This window comes from Drosophila subobscura, chromosome U (genome assembly GCF_008121235.1).
Source record: "Drosophila subobscura isolate 14011-0131.10 chromosome U, UCBerk_Dsub_1.0, whole genome shotgun sequence".
Taxonomy (NCBI): domain Eukaryota; kingdom Metazoa; phylum Arthropoda; class Insecta; order Diptera; family Drosophilidae; genus Drosophila; species Drosophila subobscura.
The window spans coordinates 12,378,584-12,406,120 of record NC_048534.1 but is presented as its reverse complement, the minus strand read 5'-3'; the positions used below and the strand labels follow the sequence as shown (position 1 = coordinate 12,406,120).

The following is a 27,537-nucleotide window of genomic DNA, read 5'->3' as shown; positions in this document are numbered from 1 at the left end:
GAAAAGCGTAAACAGAACCGAACAAAACAGCAACAACAACAACAAATTAGCCAAGTTTTCCACGAAGCAAAAGGAAATGTTCAAGCGGGAACCCATCCCTCGCAGAAAACACATTGATATACATCTTCTAGGCCCAAAGCAGACACTGAGACACTTAATCCGCACGTTTACACCTCAACGCACACGGTAAACACAACTCCTCTTCCACTCCAAGTTCTGTTCACCCGCAAGAGAATGGGGAATGGGGCCATAGCCTGGGGGCATACCTTTGCCATAAATTTGTGTATCCTACTTAATAATTAACTGGCTGTCAGGGAAAGGAGCCTGGGAGGTAGAGGGAAGGCTGGCCTCAAAAGTTCTTGAACAAAAGACATGCGAATAACGATGTGGCAGTTGAAGGTCACGAGCCAGAGCAGGAGCAGGAGTCAGGGGTCACAGAAGGGAGTGTACATAAATCCAAAATCAAAAGTGAAAATTACACAGATACCGACGTGTGTGGTTAAGGATTTAAGGGACTTGAAATCTGTTTGGAATGAAAATTTCTACCTGCATTAATTCTCTAAAGCCAAATGGTGACAGATTTTTAGGTGCAATTTAAATAGCTTTAAAATAAGTAAAATATCAAAAGGAAAATGAGTTCCTAATGAGCTTCCAGTCGTTTAATTGGAGCGAACAAATAAATAGCAAAAACAAACGGAAGACGTGATAAATTTTTGCTGTATTATTAACCTCTGATTAACTTATAATTTCCATAAACTGTCGTTAACCATACAGAATGAGTTGCTTTGTCCATGGCATATAATTATATCCAATCCGATTGATTTATACTGCTATTAGTTGTCCCAGCATTCGTTTGGTAAGTTTTCCTATGAATCGAATTGACTTATCGCCAATTAGTTAGCTTAACCCCAATCAAATCTTTGCCTTGGCTCAGCCAATGAAACCCAGCATCATCCAAATACTTGGGAAAATACTTGTACCTTGACATTTAACAAGGTTTCTGCACAGGCATTTCGGCCAAGTGGACACCGTCGTAGAAATCCTAGAGAGATGATTTTATCCCTAACCCCAACATTCAGCTTCTTGCGGCTCTGTTGCTTGTGGTTTTCCATTTTCCTCTTTCCGTTGGCACGTCAGCAATAAAAAAAATAAGAAGAGGGGAAATGGAAAAAGTTAGATGATTACAAGACAAAATGCGGCGTTGCTTTAATTGCATTTGAACCTCTGACCCATGAGCTCAAACCCAACCCCAACCAGCATCGCATCGAAAGACCCATCCCCTAGCAGCAGTTCAGGTTAATTTGCTCTGCGCCCGGCTCAACGATGTTCCACTTGCTCATTAATTACAGCTTAGTCGTAGTCCACAGACCCGCAGATGGTGGAGCCCAATGATTTACCTAGAACTTCCTGTCCTGTGTGTTTGGGGGAGATACGACTTGTGTGGTTGGTGTGTTGTTATATACACTTTAGGAGTTTTCCATCTTGTTGGTGTGTTCTTTTTGTTGGTGATATTACTGTTGGTGTTCTTCATGTTGCTCTTTTTGTTGTGGTTGGTGTATAATGGGTGGTGAAATATTGTTGGTGTTCTCTTTTTGCGGACTTATCGATATCTGTTTCCGTTCTTTGTGTCTTTTTTCGTTGGTGATTTTCATATTTTTGTTTTTCTCCAAGTTGTTGTCATATCTGCTGCATTCTTTGTTGAACTAGTTCTTCATCGTGGTGCTTTCCTCCCCGTTGAGGGTGCTAGTTCTTGTTGAATTTTCAACATTTTTTCTGCTTTATTATTTCTTGATTTCAGTGGCCCTTGTGAGAAAAGCTCTTTGCACCTTTTTGCTTTAACGGCTCCTGCGGCTTTTGTTTCCTTTATTCTCTTTTATTCTGAGCCCTATCTTTTCACCTCTTGCTGTCGCTTCTTCATATTAATGCTTTGTAATCAAACAGAAGCTCTCTACTTTTTGCTTTCTATATTTTGCCGTTGATTATGCTGAGCCACGACACGCCCCCACTCATTGCGCATTTAATTAAGCAAATAGCTGGAAAAGTTTGTTTTATTTTTTTGGGTTTTCCTTTGGCCTTTTGGGGGTTGGAGTTTGGCTGGCTCACTTGTTGCCCATTTTGTGGGTTTTTTCTGGGTTTCGGTTTCACTTTCCTCAGCATTTGGGGGGCGGTCGCTTTGATCAATTCTTTTAGGGAATAGCCCAAAGTAAACTGATGGATTATGCGTGTAGAGAAAACAAAGTGGGGTAATGAAAGTAGGAAAGAGATTAAAGGTGAATAAAACCTCCTTAACAATGATGAAGGATGAAAACCGATGTGAAACGAGAGAAGTTGATATTGAGACGTAAATAAATTCACAGCTTCATTCACAAATTGGAACCAATTTGTTATTTGAATATTTCACCGTGATGGAACATTTCCATATGCGCACAAATTATCGTTCGCTTTCTTTTTGAATTGAATTACCTTCCCAATTGAATGGTTTTATTGAACCACAAAAATAAGGAGAAAAAATAATTTATCCCAATGAAATTCCGTATAAAGTTCGAAGAATTTCCGTGGATCCAGTCCCCAATCCGCTTTTGTACTTTTTCAATTCTTTAGAATTCTTAGTGCTGCCTCAGATGCTGCCGCTGTGCTGCATTCACAGCTGCTGCTGTCCCCTGCCTGTGCTGATGCTTAAGCCTCTGCTTTTGCTACTTTTCTACTCCCTCGACTATTTTCAGCTGCGAATTGCTGCTGCTGTTGTTCCCTTTCAACCAACCATGACGGTCTTTAGCCTTCAATGGCTTCCCCCCGCTCTCTCTCCCTCGTTCTCTCTATTTCTCTCTCTCACTCTTTTAAATATTTTTTTTTCCTACTGGCCTTTCCCCATTGATTTCTTTCGGCAGGGTTTGTGTGTGTGACCTTACCTTCGGCAACAACTTATCGCCTTTCAACTGCAGTCACTTTACCAATTTGCAACTAAATTTGCACGGCTGTCAGTCAGTGTGTCTGTCAGTCCTAAGAGGGGAGTAGATATATATATATATGTAGCATGTGCATATGTGTGAGAGAAGGTTAGAGGAATATGAGGTGGAGCATCAGTAGCAGCAGCTTCTCCTCGTTTACCAGCAGGAATTTAATAAGAAAATATGTTTGAAGGGACGTGACAGAAGTGGAATGATAAGGATAAGAGCTAATGTCAGAGTGTGGTGATGTAGCAGGAGAAATTGTGGCTGGCTGAAATGGAATTTCCGTTTAACTAAATGTCATGCCACAACGAACCGCAAAAGTTTACTTTAATTTTAATAAAATTGTAAAAGCAATTATCCAGCAAGTAAAAGGGAGGTGGAACCAGAACGCCAGGAGATGTTGGAAGGAGTAGACCATGGGACAACCACAAGGGAGAACCACTGCAATTAACCAGAAGAGCAGAGGAGCAAACGAAGAGCAGAGGACGACAGCATTAAGCACAAGTAAATGTTGCATTTAACCTTTTAGCAGACAGAGCAGAGCGTGAGAGAACAATGGAGGAGATGCTGCTGCTGCTGCTGCTGCTCCAAGGGAAGGACATCAGAAAAGCGGAAGGAGCTATCGAGATGGAAGAATTAGAAAGAGGAAGCACAGGGAGTAAATGACAAAAGCAGAGAATATTTTCTTTGATAAAATATCCTTCATTATGTATGCAAAATGCACTTTAAAAAACGTTTTTTATGCAAGAAAAACACACAAAAAAAAGTTATCGATGATAATAAATCGCGTAACATAGAAATATATTTATGTACCTATAATTTATACATCCATATTAGGAGAACGTTTCCATCTGTAGACTTAAAGATTTTTGAGCTATATTTTCTGTGTAGAAGATGTTGCACATAGCCCGCAAAGACAAAGAGCGCTAAAAAGATAGAGACAGCGCCCTAGGGGCCAAGATAGGGGGTGAGAAGAAAGAGAGGGCTCACGGATATGTCACAATTAACCGCAAGAGATGCAAGAAGCAAGAAGGATGACACTCGAGATGGGCCACAAGGAGCAGGCAGTTATAATTAATAATGCATAACCCGCAGAGCGCATAAAAAGAGGTTAAAAACAAAGAGAGAGACGCATAGAAAGAGATAGAGAAAGAGAGTGCACAGCTTGCTAAAGCCAAAATGTCAAGATTGCAACAACTGCAGCAGCGACAAACAAGGTTGCAACTGCCAGTGGCACTGCCAGCAGCGCTGTCTCTCTGCCTCTGCTGCTGCTGCTACTGGCAAAAGAAAACTTAATTAACCTCGACCTTCTCCTTACAACAACCATGACAACGATGACGACGCTGACAGAGCTGACAGCGCGCTGGCTGACGTCAGGCACCGCTCATTTGTTCGGTCGTTTTCAATGTCGCCTGGTGGACGCGGTGCGAGCCAGCAGAGCAGTCGCCATATTTCAATTGCAATACCAATTCCAGTTGACCGTCGACAATTGCCACATTAAGATATCAATAATGGGCCATACATAAACAATTTATTATTAACAAGAAACATAAAGCTTAAGTTGTGAAGAACGAAGCATAAATACCCTTCGAAGATCAACAAGATCAATGTACAAAGATCTAAATTTTACGTAAATTAGGATCTCTCAGACTGTACATATGTTTATGGGTAAATTCCCCATTTCCGTTGCAAACACCCACCCATAGTCATAATACATCCAATACTTGAAAGGGTATGTCCAAAAACAATTGGCTAATAAATGCAGTGTACGCATTGGGAATTTTTGCGCATGCGCGACAGGCCGAAAAGCAAAGCGCGCAGCCAGCCAGCCGGCATAAAGCCGCAACGTAACGAAACCTGTTTGTCAGCCTCTCTCAATGTTGCACAAGTGTCGATTGCAGCAGCCACGCGACGCTGACTGCGGCTGCAGCGATGCCATTGCAGTTTCAAGAACCAGGTCAAGGTTGCTGCTGCTGCTGGTGTGGCTGCAGCGCCTCGACGATCACAGCCAGCATCGGCGCTGGCAGCGCAGCTTTCGCCTTGTTCGGTTTTGCATTGAAAGTCAAGTTCGCGCATACATGTGTTTGATTGTCATTGGACAACAACAACAAAAGCAACTGCAAATGCAACAACAGCACTGCAGATGATGGTCGCGAGAGAGTGAGAGAGAAAGATACTTCCAACACGTTTGATGTTCGATTGTTGTAAGGCTGCTGTTGGGTTTGATCACGCGATGGGCTGGAAGAGAGCATCAAAGGATGGAATGAGACAAGGAAACGAAAGAAATATTAATAGAAGAGTGAAGAGATTTATGAGTCACCGCTTGGCTCACAGAAGTCAATCCACGTTTGATGCTGCAAGTTTGAAGTGCAATATTTACTGAGCGCTTAAAATTGTCGCTGCTATGATTTAAAACTGTACTTGCGTGCCAAAAATAACAAAATATATACAATATATTTCAGACAATTCAGATAACTCTTGACAATATTTAAAATTTAAATATTGAAAAGCGTTTGCATTTTCCATTTTAATTTCCAACTCGTTTCCCCGATTTGTTATTCATATGAAAAACTTCAACTGCCAACAGCGGCTACAGATATTTAAATATTGGCAATATTTTTCACTTTTTAATAGACCGTATTATGTTTTTATGTCCTCTTTTAGTCGTATTACCAATTCAATTTGCTGCCGCATGCAAAAAGCAATCAAAGGTGCATACACGCATACACTCACACGCAAACTCACACGCACAAAAAGCAATTCAATCGAATAAAAATATGAATAATTGGTACATTTTATAATTAATAAATTTTTAATGAAATTGTCAAGTCAAGTGCGGGTGCAAAAAAAATCATCATTGCAATAAAATAAAGAAATTGTAGAAGAGCGAGAGAGAGAGAGCGGAAAAAATAGGAGAAAACATTTTCCATCAGCTGCAGGCAGCAATTTAATTTCGTTTGTGGCAACATTTCCACTGATTAATGGCTGGTCCTGCACCAGTGGTCCTGCTCCCACGTACAGACACAGCGCAGCGAATTCATTTCATTCCGCTTCAGTCGCATCCTCTCAGAACCCACTTCCATGTCCTGTTTATACCGTTTCCAGACCTTCTTCAATTCTGCTTATGCCCAGAGCATGGGCCTGCAAACTTGAGCGCAAGTTAAGCGAAAATGCTATTAATTTTCATAAGTAAATGAAAATTGATGTACGACATACCCTCACACTCACAGTTTCCACTCTTCTTCATTCAAATTTACTGCAGAGAATTATTAAGGATTGTTTGATTATCTACATTTAGTTTTCTTATAGCTGCGGTACTCAACTTTCTTTGCAGTTCAGCCTTGAGCTAAGGAAAAACTTTGTTCTCAAGAACAAATCGCTTGAAGGTTAATAGCCCCTCGACATGAGTTCCAGCTGAAGTGTTTTGGCAACCCAATTCTGCGTAGATCGAAAGAATATGATAGTGATAAAGTTTCCATAATCTATATATTAGATTCCATTGTCATTCAGCAAACTGTGTGTGTCTGCCAGAGACCATAAAACACTAAAGCACACTGAATGTATACTATAGACCGTGTTTATTTAGATTCACAGAGGAGGCACGAGACCCTGAAAACTGCAGCAAACTGAGAATGCAGATACACATACAGAGAGAGATAGATAGATAGAGATAGAGAGACAAGAGGAGAGTGAGATAGCATTGAGCAACTTGGCAGCCTCGATTGTGCACTCATCATCTGTTGCTGCTGTTGTTGTTGTTGCCACCGCAATTGAGTTTTGCCATATGCAATGCCAGGCAGCGACTCAAATGACTCAAGAAGTTGCCACTGATAAAAATGGGACCTTGCCATGGATTGTTTTCCATTATATCATCATGGCTCTCCTCCTCGATGTGTGTGTGTGTGTGTGTGTGTGTGTAGCGTTACAAGGGCATATTGCGTTTTGTGTCTGTGTGTTAAACGCGGCTGGTGGAACATCTCTGTGCGTCATGTCCGCCGCAACGGACGCACGTTCACATCCGTTTTTCTTGGATGCACAGGAGCGGTCGAACTAAACTTTGTGTGAAAATAAAGTTTATTTTAAGTACTATACATATTTGTATTCTACCATCAAACTCTTTATTCTGACATTTATCTTTCTGCAATTTTCTGTCTGTAATTTGTCCATTTTAAGAGTGAGCAAATTCATGCAAATAAATTATTGCATCGGGGGTATCTTCAAGTCGTTTATCGCTTGTTAATTGCATGGATTATTATTGTTATTTTCCAAACGATTTATGGGTCTAGAAAAGCTAAGAATAAATTATGAGTAGTGGAGCTGCAGGCAAGCAACCACAAAAGTGGTTATCCAAAGTGGATGCAGGTCTTTGTGGCTGTGAAAAATCAATTGTCACAAGGTCTTCTCAAAGTTTGGTTCACGCAATGTGCGACTGTGGCTGTTGCTGTTGCTGCTGCTGATCTTGAACCAATTGCAAATTGCTAAAACGCAACAGCAGCCACAGCCAGAGACGCTTTTCATGGCCACATAGAGATAGATAGATAGATACAGATACTCGTACTTGTAGAATAGATAGAAAATTGTTTGAGTTACATTTATAGGCATGCCATGGCATTGACTGGCACACGGCACAGCACATCAATAAATTAGAATTGTTCTCTCTCTCTCTCTCTTGCTGGCGGCTGCATGCTCTGTTTTCTATAGATGGTCGCTCTCTCTTTGCCTGCCTCTCTCTCTGTTCTACCATCTACCAGTGTTTCTCTATAAATTCTCACGCTATCCATCTCTTTAGAGAGAGGTGTTCTCTGGCCATGGGGCGAATGCGTAATAAACTTGAACTTGCGTGGCGGCGTGTTCTCAATTCTCAATTCGATTTCGTCGTTGCTTAACCCATTTTTTGTTGTGCTTGTGCTTGGCCATATTTGCACATTGCGCATACGCAGCGGTGACCTCGCCACACGGACAATGCAACTAATTAGCGATTACAAGCAGATAAACAACAAAGCGTCGTGTGTTTGTGTGTGGACAATTGTTTGATTATCAATTAGTTTTGACCTTAGCAAATGCTGCTATCTGGTAGATAGTCAGCCGTCCCGTATCTGTATCCCTGGCTCATGCTCAGTGCAGGCAGGCGAATGAAGCCAATGTCAGACATGGGCGTTTTCCATTTTAATTTGTTCTTTCTCTCTCTCTCTCTCTCACTTACTATCAGTCTCTGTATCTTTTATTTGCTTATAGTGTAGCTCGCTCTCTTTGTAGACCCATTTCTGTGTGGTTTTTACTAGCTTTATCTTGAGCATTTGCGTAGTGTATTTTTATGTGTCATCTGCTTGGAGATTCTAACAAGGGAACCACTTCGTAATGGTTAAACAATAATGTTGAATCAGATAAATGTATTTGCGTAGACTGTATGAAGAATCACATATATTTATAGCTCAATAAATCAGGTCGTACTTGTGATAAAAGTTAAAAATATAAATAGTTATGATTATTATTTATTAAAGTACCCAAAAAACATCTTTTCTGCGCCCTTTATTTAAATGGATGCCCCTAATATATCCCTAAGAATCTTCATCGAAAAATTCCAATAAAAGAGGCCATGGATCAAACGCCATTTTCCCTTCAAGCTCTGCCACCAAACAAAAAATTACTCCCAAATCTAAAATCAAAATGACTGCGACAACGTGTGCAACCCCATGCCCCCCTTGCGACCCCACACACATACGAAGAAGCTTGATCAAAGAGCAGAGCAAAATAAAACTGAAGCTAGTAGAAGGGGAAAAGGATGGAATGGAATGAAACGGATTCCTTTGACTCTGCGCGAGGACGTGGCACGACAGCAACGGCAACGCGGCAACAATAAAAGCCAACACACACATACACACACACACACAGAAACAAGTAGAACAATATGTGAGCTGTGCCACATTTTGCGGCATTTTGGCCTTAAATTTTTTATTAATAAATTGGGTATAAATTTGCCCACGCTTCAAGTCGACTCTCGAGTGTGGCAAAGTGCAATACATTTTTTGGATGAAGCATGCGTCGTACATAATTAAAATGTGAGCCATGAATCTAGTGAGAAAGAAAAAGAGAGCGCCATAAATTTGGTTTGGACGTCTTGTGTGAGGAACGTTCTGTTCTGAGAGTAGCTCCAGCCTTAATTGAAGAGAAAAGAGTATCCTAAAGTCGTAACTTTCCTCAAGACTATCCCACTTGCTTTTGTTTTTGTGGTTCGTGGTTGAAATAATTGCAATTTATGTTTATTTTGTGGTGGCCTATCGACGCGTGGCATCGCCGTCGCCAGACGCTTCATAAATATCTACAACACTCGACTTGTCTCGTCTTGAATCGACTTCCAGCGACTTCGAGCGACTCGGGCAGAAATATTTAATAAACAAAACTTGCGCTAATCGTTAAATTATGATTAATGTGACGACAACAAACAATAAACTTGGCCGCGGCAAAGAACACCAAAAACGTGCAAATGATGCGGAGGCCAAAACAGAATACAAAGACGTATAGACCAAGACCATGACGAGGGCGTCGGCGTCGGCGTCAGTCGGAGAACGTGCCTAACCAAATCCCAGACACAACACTACAACGCCCCTCACGCCTCCATGAAGGAAGAATCCTTGAGGCGGTCGCGCCGCGTCGTGTACTAAAATATGCGCCGGCATGAACTCTAAGGGGAACGGAACGGAACGCACATGGAATATGGCAAATGGGAAGTTCTGGCTGACATAACGTGATAATATGGCCAGAAGTAAATAATTAGAAGAAACGTGTTAAATAGCAAAAAGGAGGAAGAGTCATTTGGAGACTGATTAAAGCCCGGGAATGAAGAAATGTTTGAAATATTCATGGAAGTAGAAAAAACATATGTAAGTGATGGAACAGTGTGATGAAGATGGAAATCGTTGAGTCATATCACTCGGTTGATGCTACTTCAAAAGTGCTGGTAAATGCGAAGACTACTTAACATTCAACCGCTGTTTGTGCAGTGTTGGCAAAAGTTTCATTTGCCATGAAAATTCCCCTAAAAATACTTGAAGTATTTAATTCCGACAGGAAAGTGTCTTTAGTTGAAATGGCTCAGGTGCGCAACGCTCAACTTTTTCGATCTTCTTTTCATGGAAAACTGTACAGTAGTCTGCAACCCCCACTTTCTAAGTAGAATTATCCCCTTGTTGTCCTTGGCTTGGTTTCCAGCAGCCACCCTCTCAGTGTCAATCCATTGGGCATGTCATAGTGTGGGTTAAGTTGCCTTTGCCACGCCTCTTTTGCATAATTGAAGAGAGTATCCACGGCTGCTACTGGTTTAGAGCCAATGGCATATTTAAGCTCTGGCTTAGTTCAGCTTTTTTCGTGGCCCTGGCCTGGCTCTGCCTTTGCCTTTGGCCTCCTGTTCGCACTGAGACTGAGCGAGAACTTGGCTAGACCGAAGCGAAGTCAGCTTATTAAATATTAAAGCGTCGACTGGGGACCGCTAAATCCTGTGGCTGTCAAGGTGCCGCACAAAATGTGAAGAAAAACAGGAAAACTCAACTCAAAAGCCTGTCACACATCCTGCCATCAGGCCGAACGAGGGATTGAAGCGTGGAGGAGGACGACGAGGCAAATGGAGGATGGATGGTGGCATGCCACCTGCAGCCCAATTCAATTTCTTGTCGTGCGCTTAGGAGGAAGTGCGCCTCCAAAGCCAAAAAAAGAACGTGGCAAGCTGAGTTGCAAGTTGAAGAAAAAGCGAGGAAACTTTGAGGCAAAAGCAGAGAAAATCAACTACTAAAAGTATTATTATTGTTGGTTGCACACCTGGCGGTGGTTTATTTTGTCACGGATATGTTTTCCTTAGACTTAGACTTACCATGTCAGCAATATACTCGTAGTAGAGCTCTCACCTCTCTCACTGCCTCCAGCAAGTGTGTGGCGACTCTTACGAAACAGCCAAGGCAAATGCAATAGGAGTGAACTGAAATTCCCATATGGTGTTATGACATTCGACTTTGCTAACTGACTAGCTTCAAAAAAAGAGAAAGCCTTTTGGGAAATCAGAGCGAGAGATGGGAGCAGCATTTTGGCTGGCGTCGGTTATCGAAGAACCATTCTCCATTCCCATGAATGCTTTTATTTTGCTGACCACTGCTGTACTTTTTTGTGTGTGCTTTACATAGGTGTGTTTTTCTGGCCATGTGTGTGTGCTGAAACATGCCGGAAGTTAAATAGGAAATTTTATATGCTTCTGTAACTGTGCACGTGTTTACAAGTGCCGGGCTCGGGCACGGGCTCGGGCTCCTGTGCTCCACGAGAGTCGTGTGCCTCAGAGTTTTTGTTTCTGCTGCTGCATGCTGCACTATGGTCCAGACGACCACTTTTCTTGGCCAAAAGGCAATTTTTAAAAGTTAAAACCAAGACGTGGTTTTTGGCGCTCTGCATTAGAAAAAGAGTGACCATCAAAGTTGCGTACCAGAAATTTGCATAGATGGCGCCACCTTCGCACAATCAGCTGTGAAACCCAGCGGTCATTATTGCGCAGCACGTGCAGTGAAAAAGTACCAATTTTATTGCTGTTTTAAATGTCTCATAAATTGAAAAATACGATTAACTGATCCAATTTTTTGGATGCATTTTATTCAGTAGGGTTTTTACTACGTGTTTTGTAATGTGAACGGTATCTAGAAGTTGGCGATGTCTTCGTAATTTTATGTCAAAGTGTGGCCTTCAAAGTGTGTCAGTTCGTAGTAAAGACTAATTTTTGAGAAGGTTTTTTTAATAGAGTGTCACCTAGTCCCACCTTGAAACCTATTGTGTGTCGTAGACCAATAAATGATTGTTAAAATGTATATAGTCACAAATGCCACATTTGACCACAACTCTTACAATTTGCATTTATAGATCATAACCTCAAATGAGAATTTTCAATGTTTTTTGCCCTTTGGAACACAATGAAGAAGAAAATTGTGAAGTAGGGTACCATTTTGCATTGCATTTAAGCCACAGTACTAATCACTAGCTATTTTGGAGGGCTAGAGTGTAGCCAGTGTAATATTGTTTTATAATGAAAACTGCTGAAGAGCATGCTCTGTTTGAGAAAAAATGCGATTATCTTAGATTTTTAGGTTGTTTTAATTCGTGCTACGACTTTTTTTATAGAATCTTGATCTGCTAAACATATTCCCATCCTTTTTTTGCTTCTAACGTTTTGAGAAAAAAAATTAAAAACCGATTTTCCCTTAAAAAAAGAAGCTGCCACGCCCATTTTTTCAAAAAACCTTCCTCTTCATATTCTTAACTTATATCAAAAGACTAAATCAAAAAATCTTGTTCCGTTCGCGAGTTATTCAATTTGGCCAAGAAAAGTGGTCATCTGGACCATAGTGTGCTGGCTGCAACCAAAGCGAAAAGAGTGCTCAAATATGTATGGGTGTATCTTTGTGAGTATCGGTGTGTGCGTTTGTGTATGGAGTTACCTTGCGGCAAGTTGTTCGTTTGATGAAGTACCGCCTCATGCCTCTGGCTGTGGTTCCCAGCTTGCCCACCTCCTCCTTCCATTGCGGCGTTTGCCACTGCAACTGCAACCGACTTTGAAGTGCCTGCATCCCACATGCCGCATGCATAGTTTTCTTCCACCTCGAATATAAATCAAATTTCTGTGTGCACAAAGTACTGGGGCAAAACGGAAAGCGCTTCAAATTGCAAAACGCTCAAAAGTAGGCAATGAAATATGCATATGAAAATATGGGAAAAAGTGGCTGCTTGAGTTGTCATCGCAGTAGCAGCAGCAGCAGAAGCTGGAATTGATCCACGCGAAGTTGTTGAATTCCCATCAGTGTGGCAATACTTCAAGCGAACATATTTTTATTGGATTTGAGAGATTTATTGCTGGAAAAATGTTATGCAAGCGACTTGGAATGATGTGTGAGATATGCGCGAGAACATACGTCTCTGCTTGATTTATGGGCTATAAAAAATGTGCAGCTTATGCAGAAATAATTACAAATATAATAAAATATTAATTAAGTAATAAATTAGAATATTTACAGCAAAAACGTGTAAACATTCAATAACAATCAAACAATAAATCCAATGTATAAATCAGTAGCGTAAATCCACTTGAAACAGTTCCAAATTGTATCTTTCATTCAGACCATGCATAAATGCATTTCTCTCATTGAAATTCAAGCAGTCTTCGTTCAAACACAAGTACATAATGTTCTTTTAACTTTCTCCATCAGTCAGCGCGAGTGGTGGATCAAGTGAGCAAACAACACAACAAATTTCTTTTTCTGTATGCTTTTTGATTACTGCAATGTCTTTCCACAACAAAAAGTCCATGTTGTATGCATTTGTGCGGCTTCATTACGCCTGCCACCCTGCTTTCCGTCCGCTGCCAGTCAACTGACCAGGCAACAGTTTTTCCCCAACTACATGGCGAAAGCATTGCTGAAGGATGTGGGGCCGGCTTCTCTCTGGCTTCTCACATATTTCACTCGTGAAACTTTTCCTCTGTGGGCGAAACTGAGCTGCTTCATTTAGCCCACAGTGCACTGCAGTAGCACGAGCAGCGGCAGTAGTAAGCAAACAAACAAGTAGAGTTTTTAGGGGCACTGGCTAGACGGCATTGCAACACCATCTGCCTGCAACGTGCGTCTGCAATCTGTGTGGCAAGTGTTTGATTAGAAAAGTTTACAGAAAAGTTGCTCAAAAGATTTTCGACTGCTGGTCTGGTCAATATTTGATATTCGGACACGTGCAGCATGCGAGCAGCTAAGGATAGTTGGCCAGGATGGCCAACAACCTGTCATAATTGCTCAGGAATTAACTGGAAACGTACACAGGCATTTTGAGAGCGTTTATCATGGCCCCAAGCCCAAAAACACTGAGGATGGGTACAGGCTCAAATGTCAAGGGTCCTGTGGTTGATGCTGCACCATATCCTGGCCAAGTTCGGGCCCTCATGTCCTTGTCGACCCGTCTGTTCCTAAAGGCGTATAAAAATGCATGACCGCAACACATTTCTCAGATCTCTTTCGCTCTCTCGCTCGTTGTGAGACCCTTCCTTCCACTCTTTTGCCTTCAAAAGTGTTAAAATGTTGATTGTCCTTTTTTGTCTGTGCCTGTGCCTCATGTGGCACACACACGGACCCGAGTGTAACCGTGTGTGTGTGTGTGCGTGTTAAGTGTTTGTGCTTTGAAACGCCTTCTCACTGGCAAATCCTCCCCCTCTCTCTCTCTCTTACTTTCTCTGTGTGTGTGCGTCTCGTGCGTGTCACAAATAAATTTTTAAGTAGCATTTGTGTTGATTGCCTTGAAAAAGGACACGAGAAAATCCCTCAACCCAAGTCACAGTCCCTTCGACACCCCGTCTTACCCGCCGTAAGAGAACCCAATGCCGAACCCGAAACCCGCATCGCTCGTCTCATTTTACGGTTTCGGCTTAGCCTCTCGACAATTGCGGGGCCTGAAGAGCGCTTGATTTCCACATTATTTTCCACTGGTCTCTGGTCTCTGCTTTTCTTTTCAAGTGGATCTCTCGCACTCGGTCTTCTGGATGGTTAGCAAATTAAGTGCGGTAAATGTCTTGGGCTGCGACAAATTAAAAGTGTGCCGTAAATGAAAATTTTTCTGGTGGCTTTCAAAAGGTGGGATTACACGGCTCTTGTTGTGGTTAAGGGAATGATACGAGGCTGTAAAGCTGTAGGTTTTGCCACGATGCATAAATGGGTTCTAGAACCCATTAGGGATTGATTGATACAGGTATAAATTAAATATTCTCTGATGCTATAATTGGATTCCATTGCTAAGCTTTATTATGTGGAAATAGACAAGGAAGGAAACTCTTATTTAGTAACTTGCATCTTTCGATTCCTTATTTAAGTTCGAATTCGTTTATTTGTCGAATTTGTATGACTAATTTGGGGAGTACATTTTAGTACCAATTTTAGAGATGGATTCTTTATTGAAGTTCCTTCCAAAATGCTTTTAGCTTTTTAAATCTTTCACAAAACTAATTTTTTAGCTCGTTCTTAAAAATATTTTAGTTAGATTATTCAATTCTGACATTCGATTCGTTTTGCTTTGCTTGAATATTAAATGCCAACATGCTTCAGACTCTCATTGGTACTCCCATAATATCTCAGTTTAACATTCCTCAAAACATGGAGAAATAACAGTTAAAAGAGTTCGTAACTCTGTTAAGTGCTTCATTCTCTTTGCATTTTCTAATTTCAAGAGCACCAAAAATTCTCTTTGCTTAAACCATTAACAGTGCACTGTTAACGATACTCTTTGGAAGTCTTAACGGTCTTTTCAATGCTGCTCGTGTCGCCTCGTATCGTGTCCTCTGCAGCCGAAGAGAGACAAACTAACCAACAGTTAAAGCTGAAGTCGCATCGTGCATCCAGTAACAGCAGGCAGCAGCGCAGCATCCTTTTAACATCCTTTGGATGCTGCTGTGAAAACTGTGTTGGGAATCCAACCACGGCGGTCACTTCTTCTTCAGTTGTTGTTGGACCGCAAGAGCGCTGCGTTGTGTGACGGCTAGCAAAACAATTCTTTAAAAAAAGCCACCAAAAAAAGAGACGGATATACCAATATAACAAAGGGAAAAGAGAGAGAGAGAGAGACCGAGTGAGGGAGAGCCAACGAGTGAGTAAGTAAGGGAGATGGCGAGCCGAGGAAGTTCTTTCGCCTACGTTATTTTGTTTTCTTTTATTGCTTTCGGCGCTGTTAAAGCCGATGACAGACGAAGGGGCTATGTTCATGTGTGATGTGATTGTGTGTGTGTGTGTTGTATCAGTGTGTGTGTGTGCGAATGCAGACAATGCAAACGCGGCGCATTAGCAACGTTATTCCTCTGTCCTCCAGCCGCGGCCGCGTTCTCGAAGTGCTCCTTCTGCTGGTCCTGCCTCTGCCTGCTAATGTCCTCTTGCCATCCTGCCTCCTGCTAGTGGCGTCTGTTAATTTGCATGGTTGCGCGGGTTCATGGATATCTTCATCAGCAGCAGTACAACCACCAACCGAAACTCCTGACTCCAGCAACAGCATCACTCCCCAACTCCATGTTTTTTTTTGGTACAAGGTCCCTGCAGGCTACTCCTTTCTGTGCACAGCGGGAGCCTCCACCATTGCTTCAGGCTCGCCTTGCTGCTATCATCTATTGGATTTCGCACCCTACTCCTTGTGGTCGCTGCCTCTCAACACTTTTCTGTCTCTGCATTTTTTAAATATTTTTCTTTTGTTTCACCATTTATTGTGTTCTTTTTTCCTTTCTCGGTTATTTGAGTATCATTTCAGCCACTAAACGGCAGAGCAAAAGCACTCTTTAACGGCTTTCAAGGTGTCGAAGGAAGCAAACATATGTTTGCTTTTATTTTGCAAGAACTTTTATTTTCTCCCATTCTCTGTTCGGGTAATTATGTGAGTGCTGAGGGAGTAGTTTTCGGGGGTAAAGCATATTTTTGTGTGCTAAAAGTGAGTCTGCGTTTTGGCCAACGTGTCATATGAGTAATCAGAGGGAGTCCAGTACTTACCATGCCTCATCTTTATGGATGAGTATGTTGATAAGCTGGGGAGCGGAATGGGGTATGAAAAGAGGATAGAAGAGTGGCGTGTATCATCACATTTATGATTCCGCAGACACAGCAGGTGTCAACATATGCCAACATATGCGCTCTCGCCTTAACAGCCCGAAACTTTACTTTAAGTTATGGAAAAAAATGCATTGCAAAAAAGACAAATGCAACAAGGAATGAGTGGAATAAAATTAGTTGAAAACTATTTTAAAAGTGATGAAAAATATGCAAAATCTAAGGAAAAACAAAGAAAAGTCATGCAAATATTCGTACTTTAAAAGTGAAATATAAATAGAGAATATAAACATATAATTATAAAAAAATTAAATAAATTATTAGTAAAGAGAAGAACGAAATATAAGAAGGTGAAGTTTAAGATTTTATTAAAAAATGTTGACAAAAACTGACGCAAAAGTTTACCAAAAAAACAGTGTTAAATTATGACAAAAAAACTCGAAAAGACTTAAACGAAAATAAAGAACAGTGCCAGAAAAGAAGAAGGAAGAATCAAATTTGTAATGCAAAAATTTCAAACCCATAAGAAATGAGGGACCAAAAAAATTACTCTAAATTGCAGTCACACAACTTTTATTAATTTCCTCTTTTTTTTCGGAAGCGCCTCCTCTCAGGGAGAACCTTTCAACTTTAATCAAAAACGGAAGCGAAAAGCGCTCAACTTCCGGGCAACTTTTGGCGGAGACTAAACAAAACTCGTCCTGAAATTCCACTTTCAAGTAAAGTGTCCAAGCCAAAAAAAAGGCAGGGAAAAGCGCCAAAGAGGCGTGGATATTGGTGGGTGGATAATACGAAAAAAACAAAGAAACTCCAAAATCACAGTAGACAAAGTTTCGGCCTTGGTATTTGTCTAACGCCAAGAGCAAAAGACAACAGAAAACCAAAAGAAAGAAGAAAAAAATCCCCAAGAAATACAGTTTTACTTTTTTTTACGCTGTCTTATCAGTGTAATCATGTGCGTGTGTGTGTGTGTGTGTGCGACTTCTCCCAAATGGATTTTTACGTGACAAATCTTTATTTAATTTAAAAAATGCGAAATAAACTTTGACGTGCGTTGAGATTTATGGGGATTGGCAATAGAAAATTCTCTCTCGACCGACCCTCCTGCAAATGATCTTTGTGGGTGCTTTTCCATGGGGGATAAAGCTGCTCTGACACGAAACATTTTCTGCTGATGGATTTCTATTAGTGTCCATAAATCGGTTTGCTTTTGGAACAGAGTTGACAGTACTAGCATTGGTCTAAAAAATTGTATTATTTGCTGTAATTTTACTGTAATAATTTCCGGAATATTTTCTGATTTATTTTATTTTAATAACAAACAAAATCATCGGTGAAAAACTCATCGTGGGACGGCAGATTAAGACCAGACAGAGGGATATTCCAACAAGAGTGGGCTAAGTGACTGGTCTGCTGGTGTGGCGGCTAAAAGTTTGCACTGCCGCCCCGACGATTTAGTTTTTAGCAACAGAATCTTTAAGTAATAAGACCCTGGAACCCCGGAACCGAGACCCCCGCCAGAGGCAGACTAGTAGGGAAAAGTTTTAATGCCGCCCCCGCCTCGCACACTTGCTTTATTTATATTTTAACGGAAAGCCTGAACTTGGCTTAAGCCTGAAATGAAATTGTTTGAGAAATTGTATTTAAATTTTAAAAGCGATATAAACTTTAAAGGAGATTTTTCGATTTGCAGCACTTGACAGGAGATAGGAGAGACAAACAGGGTGGCAGAGGGGGATTGCAGTGATTATTAAGTTTATTTTCCTGCTTTTAATGTCCAACCATTTTCCTGACGCTGCCATTTTCACGGCCATAAACAAGGCGATAACAGGACTCGTGAAAATAAAACGAAGAGCAGCGTGAATGTTTAGTTGGCCATTAAATTAAAACAAATTGATGATGTATAAACATTTTGTTTGGATATTTGCCACCTATTTTTCTACTGGGAGTCCAGTCCTTGTCCCCTGCAGAGACTCCTCTGAACATTTCGTATGTACTTTTCCCGCAGTTTGCCGTTAATTTGTTGCTTCAACATCGCTTTCCTTTCGACCATTTCCATTTCCATCTACTCTCGGTTTTTGGCTGCGTTGCACGCAAATGACCAAAAAGGAAATTGGTTTCTGCTGCTGCTCCTGCCGCAGAACTTTCATCGATTGCAATGCCAATTAAGCTGCCAGCTTTGATCCCGAATATACCATTTATTTTGGAATTTTAATGCAAATATTCGAATACATTTGATGGAAAAAAGGAGCTTTGCAGCTCTAGAACTTATTTAATTTAAATTTTACAATCCCTTTCATTTAAAGTTCTACATTTTTGCGACAAATAATTCTGTATTTAACATTGCTTACATTGCATCACAATTTAAAAGAACTTTTCCCTTGCATAAACTCCCAGAAGAAAATAAATAACAATTTATGAATTTTAATTGTTGAATTCTAATTAAAATGCGCAAAAGTTAACAAGCCAAAAAGCTAGCCAGGGGACCGGCGGACCATCAATCAAGCTAAAGCTCAACAGTTTAATCCCATTCCCCCCCAAAAAAAATACGATAAAAAAGGCGGTTCAGTGATGCCTCATTATCACCAAAAAATACAGGAAAAACAGACCGAAGCAGAGCGGTGGAAGATGAGGAAAAGAAGTCTTAGACTGACAGAAAAGAAGACGAGAAAAAAGGGATAACTGTCTGAAGGATTGCCAGGGACAACGATGGGCTAAGCCCACAGCAAGATTAATTAAGTCCGCGTAGGCTGCAACAGCTACAACAAACAATGGGGCCTAAAACCTGGAAGCCCAGACGACTCCTTGGGATTCGTTTCGCTCCCTTTGGCAGCATACTTTTTTTGGCGTCGCGTGAGAAATTAAAATTTCAAAGCGTAACGTGTTGCCGCATAAGCAGGTTGCACGTGTGTGAGTCTATGTTTGGTAAGGTATTTACTCAGCCAAGAACAACAAAACGAAAGGAAAAACAAAAAGCAAGGAAACAACACAAACACAACAACAACAACAACAACAGCAACAAAACTTAAACAAAGGCAAATAAGCAGGAAGCATCTCCTTGTCGTTCTGGCAGGCATACTCATCCACAACGTGGTAGTCCCACAATCCTCATCCTCCGCCTCGTAATAAGCGCGTTGTAAACAATGCAAGAGGTGAATCCCCCTTCGACCAGGGCTGCACAGCAAGCGTTAATAAACAGCTGACCAGGGAAGGCAATAAATAATCTCTGCATTAGGGGTAGCCTTTGGGCTTTCCTGCAGATAATGAAATATTTATCAATTGTTTAAATTAAATTTAAACCCCAGTGAAGGTCACATATTGCAACTATAAACTTCAAAGGTCTTCTGCCTGTCTCCGCTGAACCCTGGCAGAGTGACATTTTGCATGGTAATTTCATTTGTGATTATGTGACCATATGGCAAGTCTCAATCCAACCCTGAGATGCCACGCCTCCACACAACACAAACACACACACACACACACAAACACACACTTGGAGAGACGCCTCTGTTAATGAGTTCCGCCTTGACGCTGATGAGGTTGTTGCAGAGCAGAAGAAGCCCGAGGAGGAGCAGGAGGAGGAGCAGCAGCATAATGATGAGCTTGTTGCTGGCGACAATAAACGTGTTGAATGTCAAGAGTACATCGCATGAGCCGCCGCCATGGGTGTTATTTGCTTTCTCTTTCGCACTTTTATAATTAAATATGGGGATATGGAGGAGCATGGCTACATCAAAGCTACGTTGCTCTCCCTCTCTCTGAATTGCGGCTAAGCCTCTTCTAACACACATGGAATACCCTGCAAGAGGGATAAACAGGCGGGGGAAAGGTCCATTTAAGGGCAATAAAAAACGCTTAAAAAGCAAAATTACTGCATTTGATAAAAACGACACCCCAAGGATTAGCCCCTGGCCAGGGCAGGACACAAAACCCACTCCATTCCATTCCCTCCCTGTCAGCATGTGCACTCATGCAAACTGTGGACCCCAAAAAAGGTTGACCTTCATTGGGTCGCCCCCTTTTATTTATGTTTGTGTGTGAGCATATTCCACTCCTCTCTGTTTCCTCTCTGTTTCAACTTGGCCAACTCCAATTAGCCTTAAAATGGATTTGTGTTACGCACAAACTACAATACATTTACCTCTGAGATTTGTGGCGCCCCAGATGCTAGCAAACTTCTTCCTTTTCAAATGATTTCCCTTAGATTTCCACTGAGCTTTCACCTACCCTGCCCCCCCAGGTTTAACAACTTTTGTCGCGGACATGGACCGAAAACATTTCATTTCCATTTGAATATCCAAGCGAAGCAAGGAGGCCCCCAACCCGTACCATTCCTTGCGATATAATCAGGCGAAAGGAGTCGGAAACTGAAATATTTATGAGGCCGAAAGGCACACACACTTATGTATATGTATTCGTACGTATAATCGTGTGGCTACCAACTCATGTGTGTGTTAATGTGTGTTGTAATGAGTGTCTTGGCCGAGTGTTGAAATTTGCATTTAAGGCTGCTTTTATATCGCATTTTTGGCATTTCATTTCACATAATTTTCTGCTTTTCAATTACGTTTCTTCTTTAACAGGAAGGGTATTAAAACTTTAGGTGGAAAAGGGATGCGAGTATTAACTTAAACTTTAATTTTTGGGGTTTCTTATTGTATGTAGGAGGCATAGAAAAAATGTTACTTAAAAATAAACTGAAATAAGAAACTTGTTTAAAATATATTTTCATTTAAAAGTTATCTGAATTATATGTCAAGTAATTAAATTAGCTAACTCGCAATTTAGACAATAATATCAGGGCAGATTTAGGTACATGGAAATGTGTCTTTGCATTGACTTTTAATGTGTTTTGGCATCTTGGATCTTTGTCTATATTTATCGCTTTTGTTGTAAGTGAAATTCGCTTGGGCTTAACATAATTATTTCTACTCCATACATAAATGATTTTCTAATCGAAAACCCTTCTTTGCCCTTCTCTTTGCAGTTAAACACTAGCCAAAAGTGAGGGAGTTGCCACAGACCAAACCCCTTCACTCCAAACAGACCAAGTCTGCTGCATCATGGATCTGCCCTCGATGGTGCAGCGTTCCGGGGACACTCTGATCGTGCGCAGCGTTGTCAGCGGCAATCAGCTGTACGCCGAGCAGGGCGGCCACAATCCAAATGGAAACCAAAACAGTGCCACATCGGGCTCCTCCTCCTCACTGCTGGAGCGGCATGTGGAGAGATATCGGCTGCAACATTTGCTGCAGCAGCAACAGCAGGCGGCAGCTGCCGCAGCGGCAGTCGTGAGCAGCGTGCAGCAGCAGCAACAGCAGCAACATCAACAGCAGCAGCAGCAGCAACAGGCAGTCATCTCTATGGATGCCAAGGAGGAGGGACTGCCACAGTGCAAAATCAAGCGGAATTATAGCTGCAACCACTGCGCCTACTTCACACAGAACCCGCGCTACCATCTCACGCATCTGAGGGATGTGCACGGCGAGAAGATCGTCATCAACAAGTGCAAACTGTGCCTGTATGCCTCGCGACACTTCCAGAAGCTGGTGCGGCACATGAAGATGGTGCACGGCTGCACCGACGGCATACCCAGTGGCCATGGACAGGCGCGGGGCAAGCGCGGCATGAGCCGAGAGGCGCGCAAGCGTCGCCTGGAGGAGAGCGTGGGCGTGATGGGTGGCAGCCATGTGGGTGGACAGGGCCTGACGGTGAGCGTTCCGGATGTGCCCACATTGGAGCAGGTGAAGCGGGAGCTGCAGCTGCAGGAGGAGAAGTTGCAGCGCGACATCGAGGCCTTCAATCAGCGGCAGCGCGAGGAGCAGCAGCAAATGGAGCAACAGCTGGAGCTGGCCAACAGCTACGAGCGCCAGATGCAGATGCAGGTGCTGCGAGAGTTTGAGCGCCAGTCGCCGCCGGAGCCACCGACACCCTCGCCAAGTGGATCGGCCACGCCGCCCTCCAACTGCGAGGAGCCACAGAATCGCCTGCTCAAGTGCAGCGCCTGCGAGTTCACGACCCTGTACCGCACCCAGCTGCGGGCCCACGAGCTGGCCGAGCATGGGAAGACCAAGTTCTTTCGCTGCGACAAGTGCAGCTATGTGACGCACATCAAGGCGCGCTTCAGCAAGCACGTGAAGTACCATTCGATGCCCATGATCAAGTGCGTCACCTGCGATTTCCGCACCCCCTACAAGTGGAATCTCGATCGACACATGAAGAACCATGGCGGTGCGGGCGCCTTCAAGTGTGCCGCCTGCGATTTCACAGCGGACATCAAGCAGTCGCTGACAGTGCACGAGATGAACCATCATGTGCCGCCCGTGGGCAATGCTGGTTCCATTTGGCCCAGGCGCCAAAACAAGGTCGGTGCCAGCGAGATGTGCGATGATTTTCTCAGCGACTCTGCCGAGCTGGAGGATCAGTACAATAACAATAATGTTGATGATGATCTGCTGGATGCTGGCATGGAGGATCCCGACGAGGTGCTTAGCGGCGAGGAGCTGCATCATTATGGCAAGCGCAGCAAGTACGATGACGAAGAGGAGCCCACGGATCTGTCGCAGAAGGGCGGCTGCTCGTCGGACACCTCCAGTGTGGGCACAGCGACGCCCAACAGGTCCCAGCGACCAGTGCCAAATCTCATACCCATCAGCAAGGGTCCCAAGGAGTAAGTAGAGCCCAGGTGTCACGTCTGACCAAGTCGCTAACCCTCTGAAATCTTACTCTTTTTTTCCGCAGCGTTTTGAATCTTTCCAAGGACACGAATGCATCGCGCAGCACCCTCACAGAGATTGCCTCCATGTTCTTCAATGAGAAGCAAATCTCCGAGATGCTGGACAAATCCGATGTGCCCCAACTGTCGCCAGCGACGACTGTCACCTCGCAGGCCTCGTCCCGCAGCCAGCCGACCAAAAAGACCAGCTCCAGCTTCCTGGACAAGCTGAAGACCGGCGCCCAGCACGAGAATCTCATCTGCCAGTGCGGCCATGTGGCCAAGTGCCTGTCCGAGTCGATCATCCATGGCAAGAGCTGCCATGCCTCGGCCGTGATCATTGCCGACGATGACGATGCGGCCCTGCACGAGGATGATGCTGATGATCGCCTTGAGATCGATGAGGACGATGAGGATCATCACTCCCATTCGGCATTGAATCTAAGTGTGACGGGATCAACGCGTTGCCAGCATTGCCGCCATCGCTGCAAGTCCTCCAACGATCTGCTGCACCATCTGACGCAGTGCGTCGAGGCCATACGCTGTGCCAACGAGATGTACGACTCCAATTCCGGCGAAAGCAGCGAGCAGCGTCGCTCCGACTCGCACCACTCCCTTCAGCAGCAGGCGGCCGTCCAGCAACAGCGTGTCTGCATTTGGAACAAGGCGGCCAAGGAGATTGCTGCCGCCGCCGCAGCGGCTGTTCATCAGGAGAACAGCAACAACAACAAGTCACCGGCCAATAGCCAGGGGACCAACAACGAGGAGAACAGCTACTACGGCGTGGAGACGGCACCCGGCTACGGCGAGGTATGTCCCTGAGCACAGCCCAAAATCCACAACCAAATTCCGTAAAACACACACAGAACATAGAGAACAAATAGGAGAGCGATTAGTATTGCAGGATTGCCTTTGTGTTTATCCAATTCTCGAGGATTCTCTTTTGCATCGTTCGCTTGTGCGTGCCGAGTCCAGTATAAATGTTTGTCAATGCTCTGACTGAAACGTTTTTGCTTAGCTTCTGTCCAAGTCCAAGTCTTGAGGTGAAGATCAATTTTTTCGTCATGCACACGACATGTATTTTGTTGTTTTTTTTTGTCAAAAAATCCCTAGAAGCATGAAAATGCAACTACCTCGGACAGACAGCAGTAAACTCTTAGATCTTTCGAGACATTCCAAACACACCCAAAACACCCTCCTCCCCACCACCCCTTCAACTCCCATGCACGACCACATGCGTCAAAATGAAATTTGACTCTTTCACACACTGCAGGTAACCAAAAAGATGACACCTGAAGAAGAGGCCGCCAACTCGTCCCTGAAGAAGGTCTACAAGTGTCCGCACTGTAGCTTTTGGGCCTCGACAGCCTCCCGCTTCCATGTGCACATTGTGGGGCATCTGAACAAGAAGCCCTTTGAGTGCTCCCTCTGCTCATACCGCTCGAACTGGCGCTGGGACATCACCAAGCACATCCGCCTGAAGACCATCCGTGATCCCTCGCACAAGACGGCCAAAGTGCTGATGAACGATGAGACCGGACGGCGGAACTACACCAAGTACAACAAGTACATAACCCTCATGAAGGTGACGGAGGAGGATGGAGATCCCAAGCTGATGAAATCCGGCGAGATGACACCCAATCAGGTGGCCTCGCTGGCCTTCCTCAAGGACTATGCAAAGGTGGGCAGTGGCTCCGGCCAGGATATAACCTTGGAGCCGGTGCTGTCCAGCAAACCGAATGCACTGGACGATGCCCATCTGGCGGACAACCTGATACGCATACCCCTGCTGGCGACCATCATGAATGCGGCCATGTCCCAGCAGCAGCACCAGCAACATCAGCAGCACAAGGAGCAGCAGCACATTACGCCCTCGGTGACTATTTCGCCGGTGAAGCGGTCAAATCAGGCGCCGCCCAGCAAGCCCAGCGATGATCTCATCACTGAGGTGCACCAGGAGGGCAACGAGAAGCGCACCGTCTACAGATGCCGCAAGTGCAACTTTGGGTGAGTATTGTCAGCATTTGGTTTACGAATTAAAGGTTTAATCTGTATGTAAATTCACCCAAAAACAGTCATCACAATCGCGATGCAGTGCTGGCTCACGTGAAGATCCACTACCAGGATGCCAGCTATCCAAAGTCCGCCGGCGCTGGGTCCGCTTCCGGCACCTCGCCGCTGCAGGTGTCCGTCAGCACGAATCCGCAGTACTACATGAACAAAGTATTTGCTGCCATGTGCCTGGGACAGTCATCGCCCACATCGAATGCGACAAATCCCGGCACTGGCGGCAGCTCTGGCAGCCAACAACATTCCCTTATATCGGCAGGACTGCTGCAGCGGGCCATACAGGAGGCCCAGCACTCACCGACACCGAATGCCAGCGCTCTGAGTGGCCTAGCCTTGGCCCTGGCTGGCGGCAAGTCTGCTGCCAATACGACGAAAGCCAGTGCCGCCTCCATTTTAGAGCACGGTGAGCAGAAAGCGAGTCAAAACGAGGCAAGTGCCGACAGTCTGACGTCGCCTACCACCACCACCACCACGAATAACAACACCACAACAAAAGAACAAAAAGCCGGCATGGCGAGCAGTGGTGGCAGATCGTTACAGGATCTGTTGACATCACCGCGCACCAGAAATGGTGGTCATGCTGGTCACCATGGTGCTGGAACAGCCACTGGAGGGCTGCAAACATCTAATCATCCTAATGCTAACAGTAACAACTCCTCCTCGGTTGTGGTAATGGGCACCGGTACCGGTACAGGACACAGGCTGGATGCAAACTCCTCCTCCTGCAACAACATCTACGTCGCATCATCCACCACACCCACTGCCACTGCCACTGGCACAGCCACAGCCAACAACCACAAGAATGCATCGCCTACTATGCCAGTAACTACCACTCCTACTCCTATTTCTACTTCAACAACAACAACTTCCTCTTCTTTTCCCACTGGTGCAAAGTCTCATCTTCATGTGGCTCATCATTTGGGTTCGGGTAACACTCATCCACATCCACATCCACATCCAAATAACCAACAAACAAAACAAAACCACATCGCCGGTGATGGTTACCATCTCCACATGGCCCCACATCTGCATACTAATCCCGCCAAGTCCTTCCCACCATCCGCCTCCGTTTCCGCCTCTTCGTCGTCGTCGTCGTCATCGTCCTCGTTGTCGTCAGCGGCATCGTCGTCGTCCTCATCAGCATCACAGGCTGCCTCGCCACACGCATCGCCGCCATCGTCGTCGTCGTCATCGTCGTACCTGGCGATGCCACAGGCGGCCAGTGCCCTGCAGCCGCACTCACAGTCGCTGTCGCAGTCACAGTCGCAATCGCAATCGCAAACGCGCTTCCAAAGCCATAGTCCAGGTAGTCCCAGTCTCCTGACGATGGCCGATGGCGATCGACGCGATCCGTCGCCATATCGCTGTGGCCACTGCCATCAGGTGTCGAATTGGAAGCATGTGATCCAGGTATTTGTTTAAATGCATTTTATGGTTTTTGTGTTTTGTCCCATTCAAAAACCGAAACAAACAAGCCGTTACCCCGTAGCCGTGTGTCCCAGCCATCATCACAGACGGGGATTCCAGTCCGTTTCCATTTAGAGGGGGTTGAGCTCCGGGCATCACGTGACACCTTAGGTTTTCATGTTTACCAACATTCAAAGGATCTAAATAAACGAAGTACCCCAGTTTTGGGTGACTACATAATAAAAATATCCTCAAAGGTTAGCCCGTAGTTGTAGTCAATCAGTAGGTGAACCATAAAGGAACTACTATTAGCCAAAGTCCTACCCATCTCACACACCCAACCCCGTTCTCCATCTGTGTCTGTAGTCCCTGCGCTGCGCTGGTAAATATGCAAAAAAATAAACAAACCAAATCAATTACTTTTTGGATTCATTTGTTAAATGTGTGGTGTCTGGTCTTGCTTTTTTTTGTTGATTTATGATATTACTTATAAGATTACTCATTTGGTGACAGTTTATCTCTTGCTTGCTATTGTTTATATCTCTCAAAACTAAGTGTAAATCCATCCAACAAAAATCGATGCATACAAAAACAAAATCCATGAAACAAAAAGCTAACCCCTTCAAAAAAAAGGGATACCATACGGTGCGGGTGTTTTCGATTGGGTTAAAACTCATAAAACTCCAGACAAAAACATGCAACACACACACACTCACACCACACACACACACACACACACACACACACTGCTAAGAAGTAACTCGATAAAATGTAGACAAAACTAATTTGAAATATTTTCCCTTCGTTT

General features: G+C 43.9%; 1 protein-coding gene across 6 annotated transcripts in view; it reads left to right on the top strand.

Moving 5' to 3' along the window:
* Positions 1 to 27,537, top strand: part of LOC117900662 — a 46,750-nt gene that overhangs the window by 15,533 nt on the left and 3,680 nt on the right. For 2 of the 6 annotated variants that reach the window (XM_034811098.1, XM_034811097.1), the window contains 4 exons: positions 21,525 to 23,207; positions 23,279 to 24,062; positions 24,526 to 25,259; positions 25,328 to 26,732. In XM_034811098.1, the coding sequence (XP_034666989.1) occupies positions 21,601 to 23,207; positions 23,279 to 24,062; positions 24,526 to 25,259; positions 25,328 to 26,732 (4,530 nt within the window). In that variant the 5' untranslated portion in view covers positions 21,525 to 21,600. Of the gene's footprint in view, positions 1 to 21,524; positions 23,208 to 23,278; positions 24,063 to 24,525; positions 25,260 to 25,327; positions 26,733 to 27,537 lie in introns of those variants that run through there. The other 4 variants (XM_034811099.1, XM_034811102.1, XM_034811101.1 and 1 more) reach the window with 4 other exon arrangements.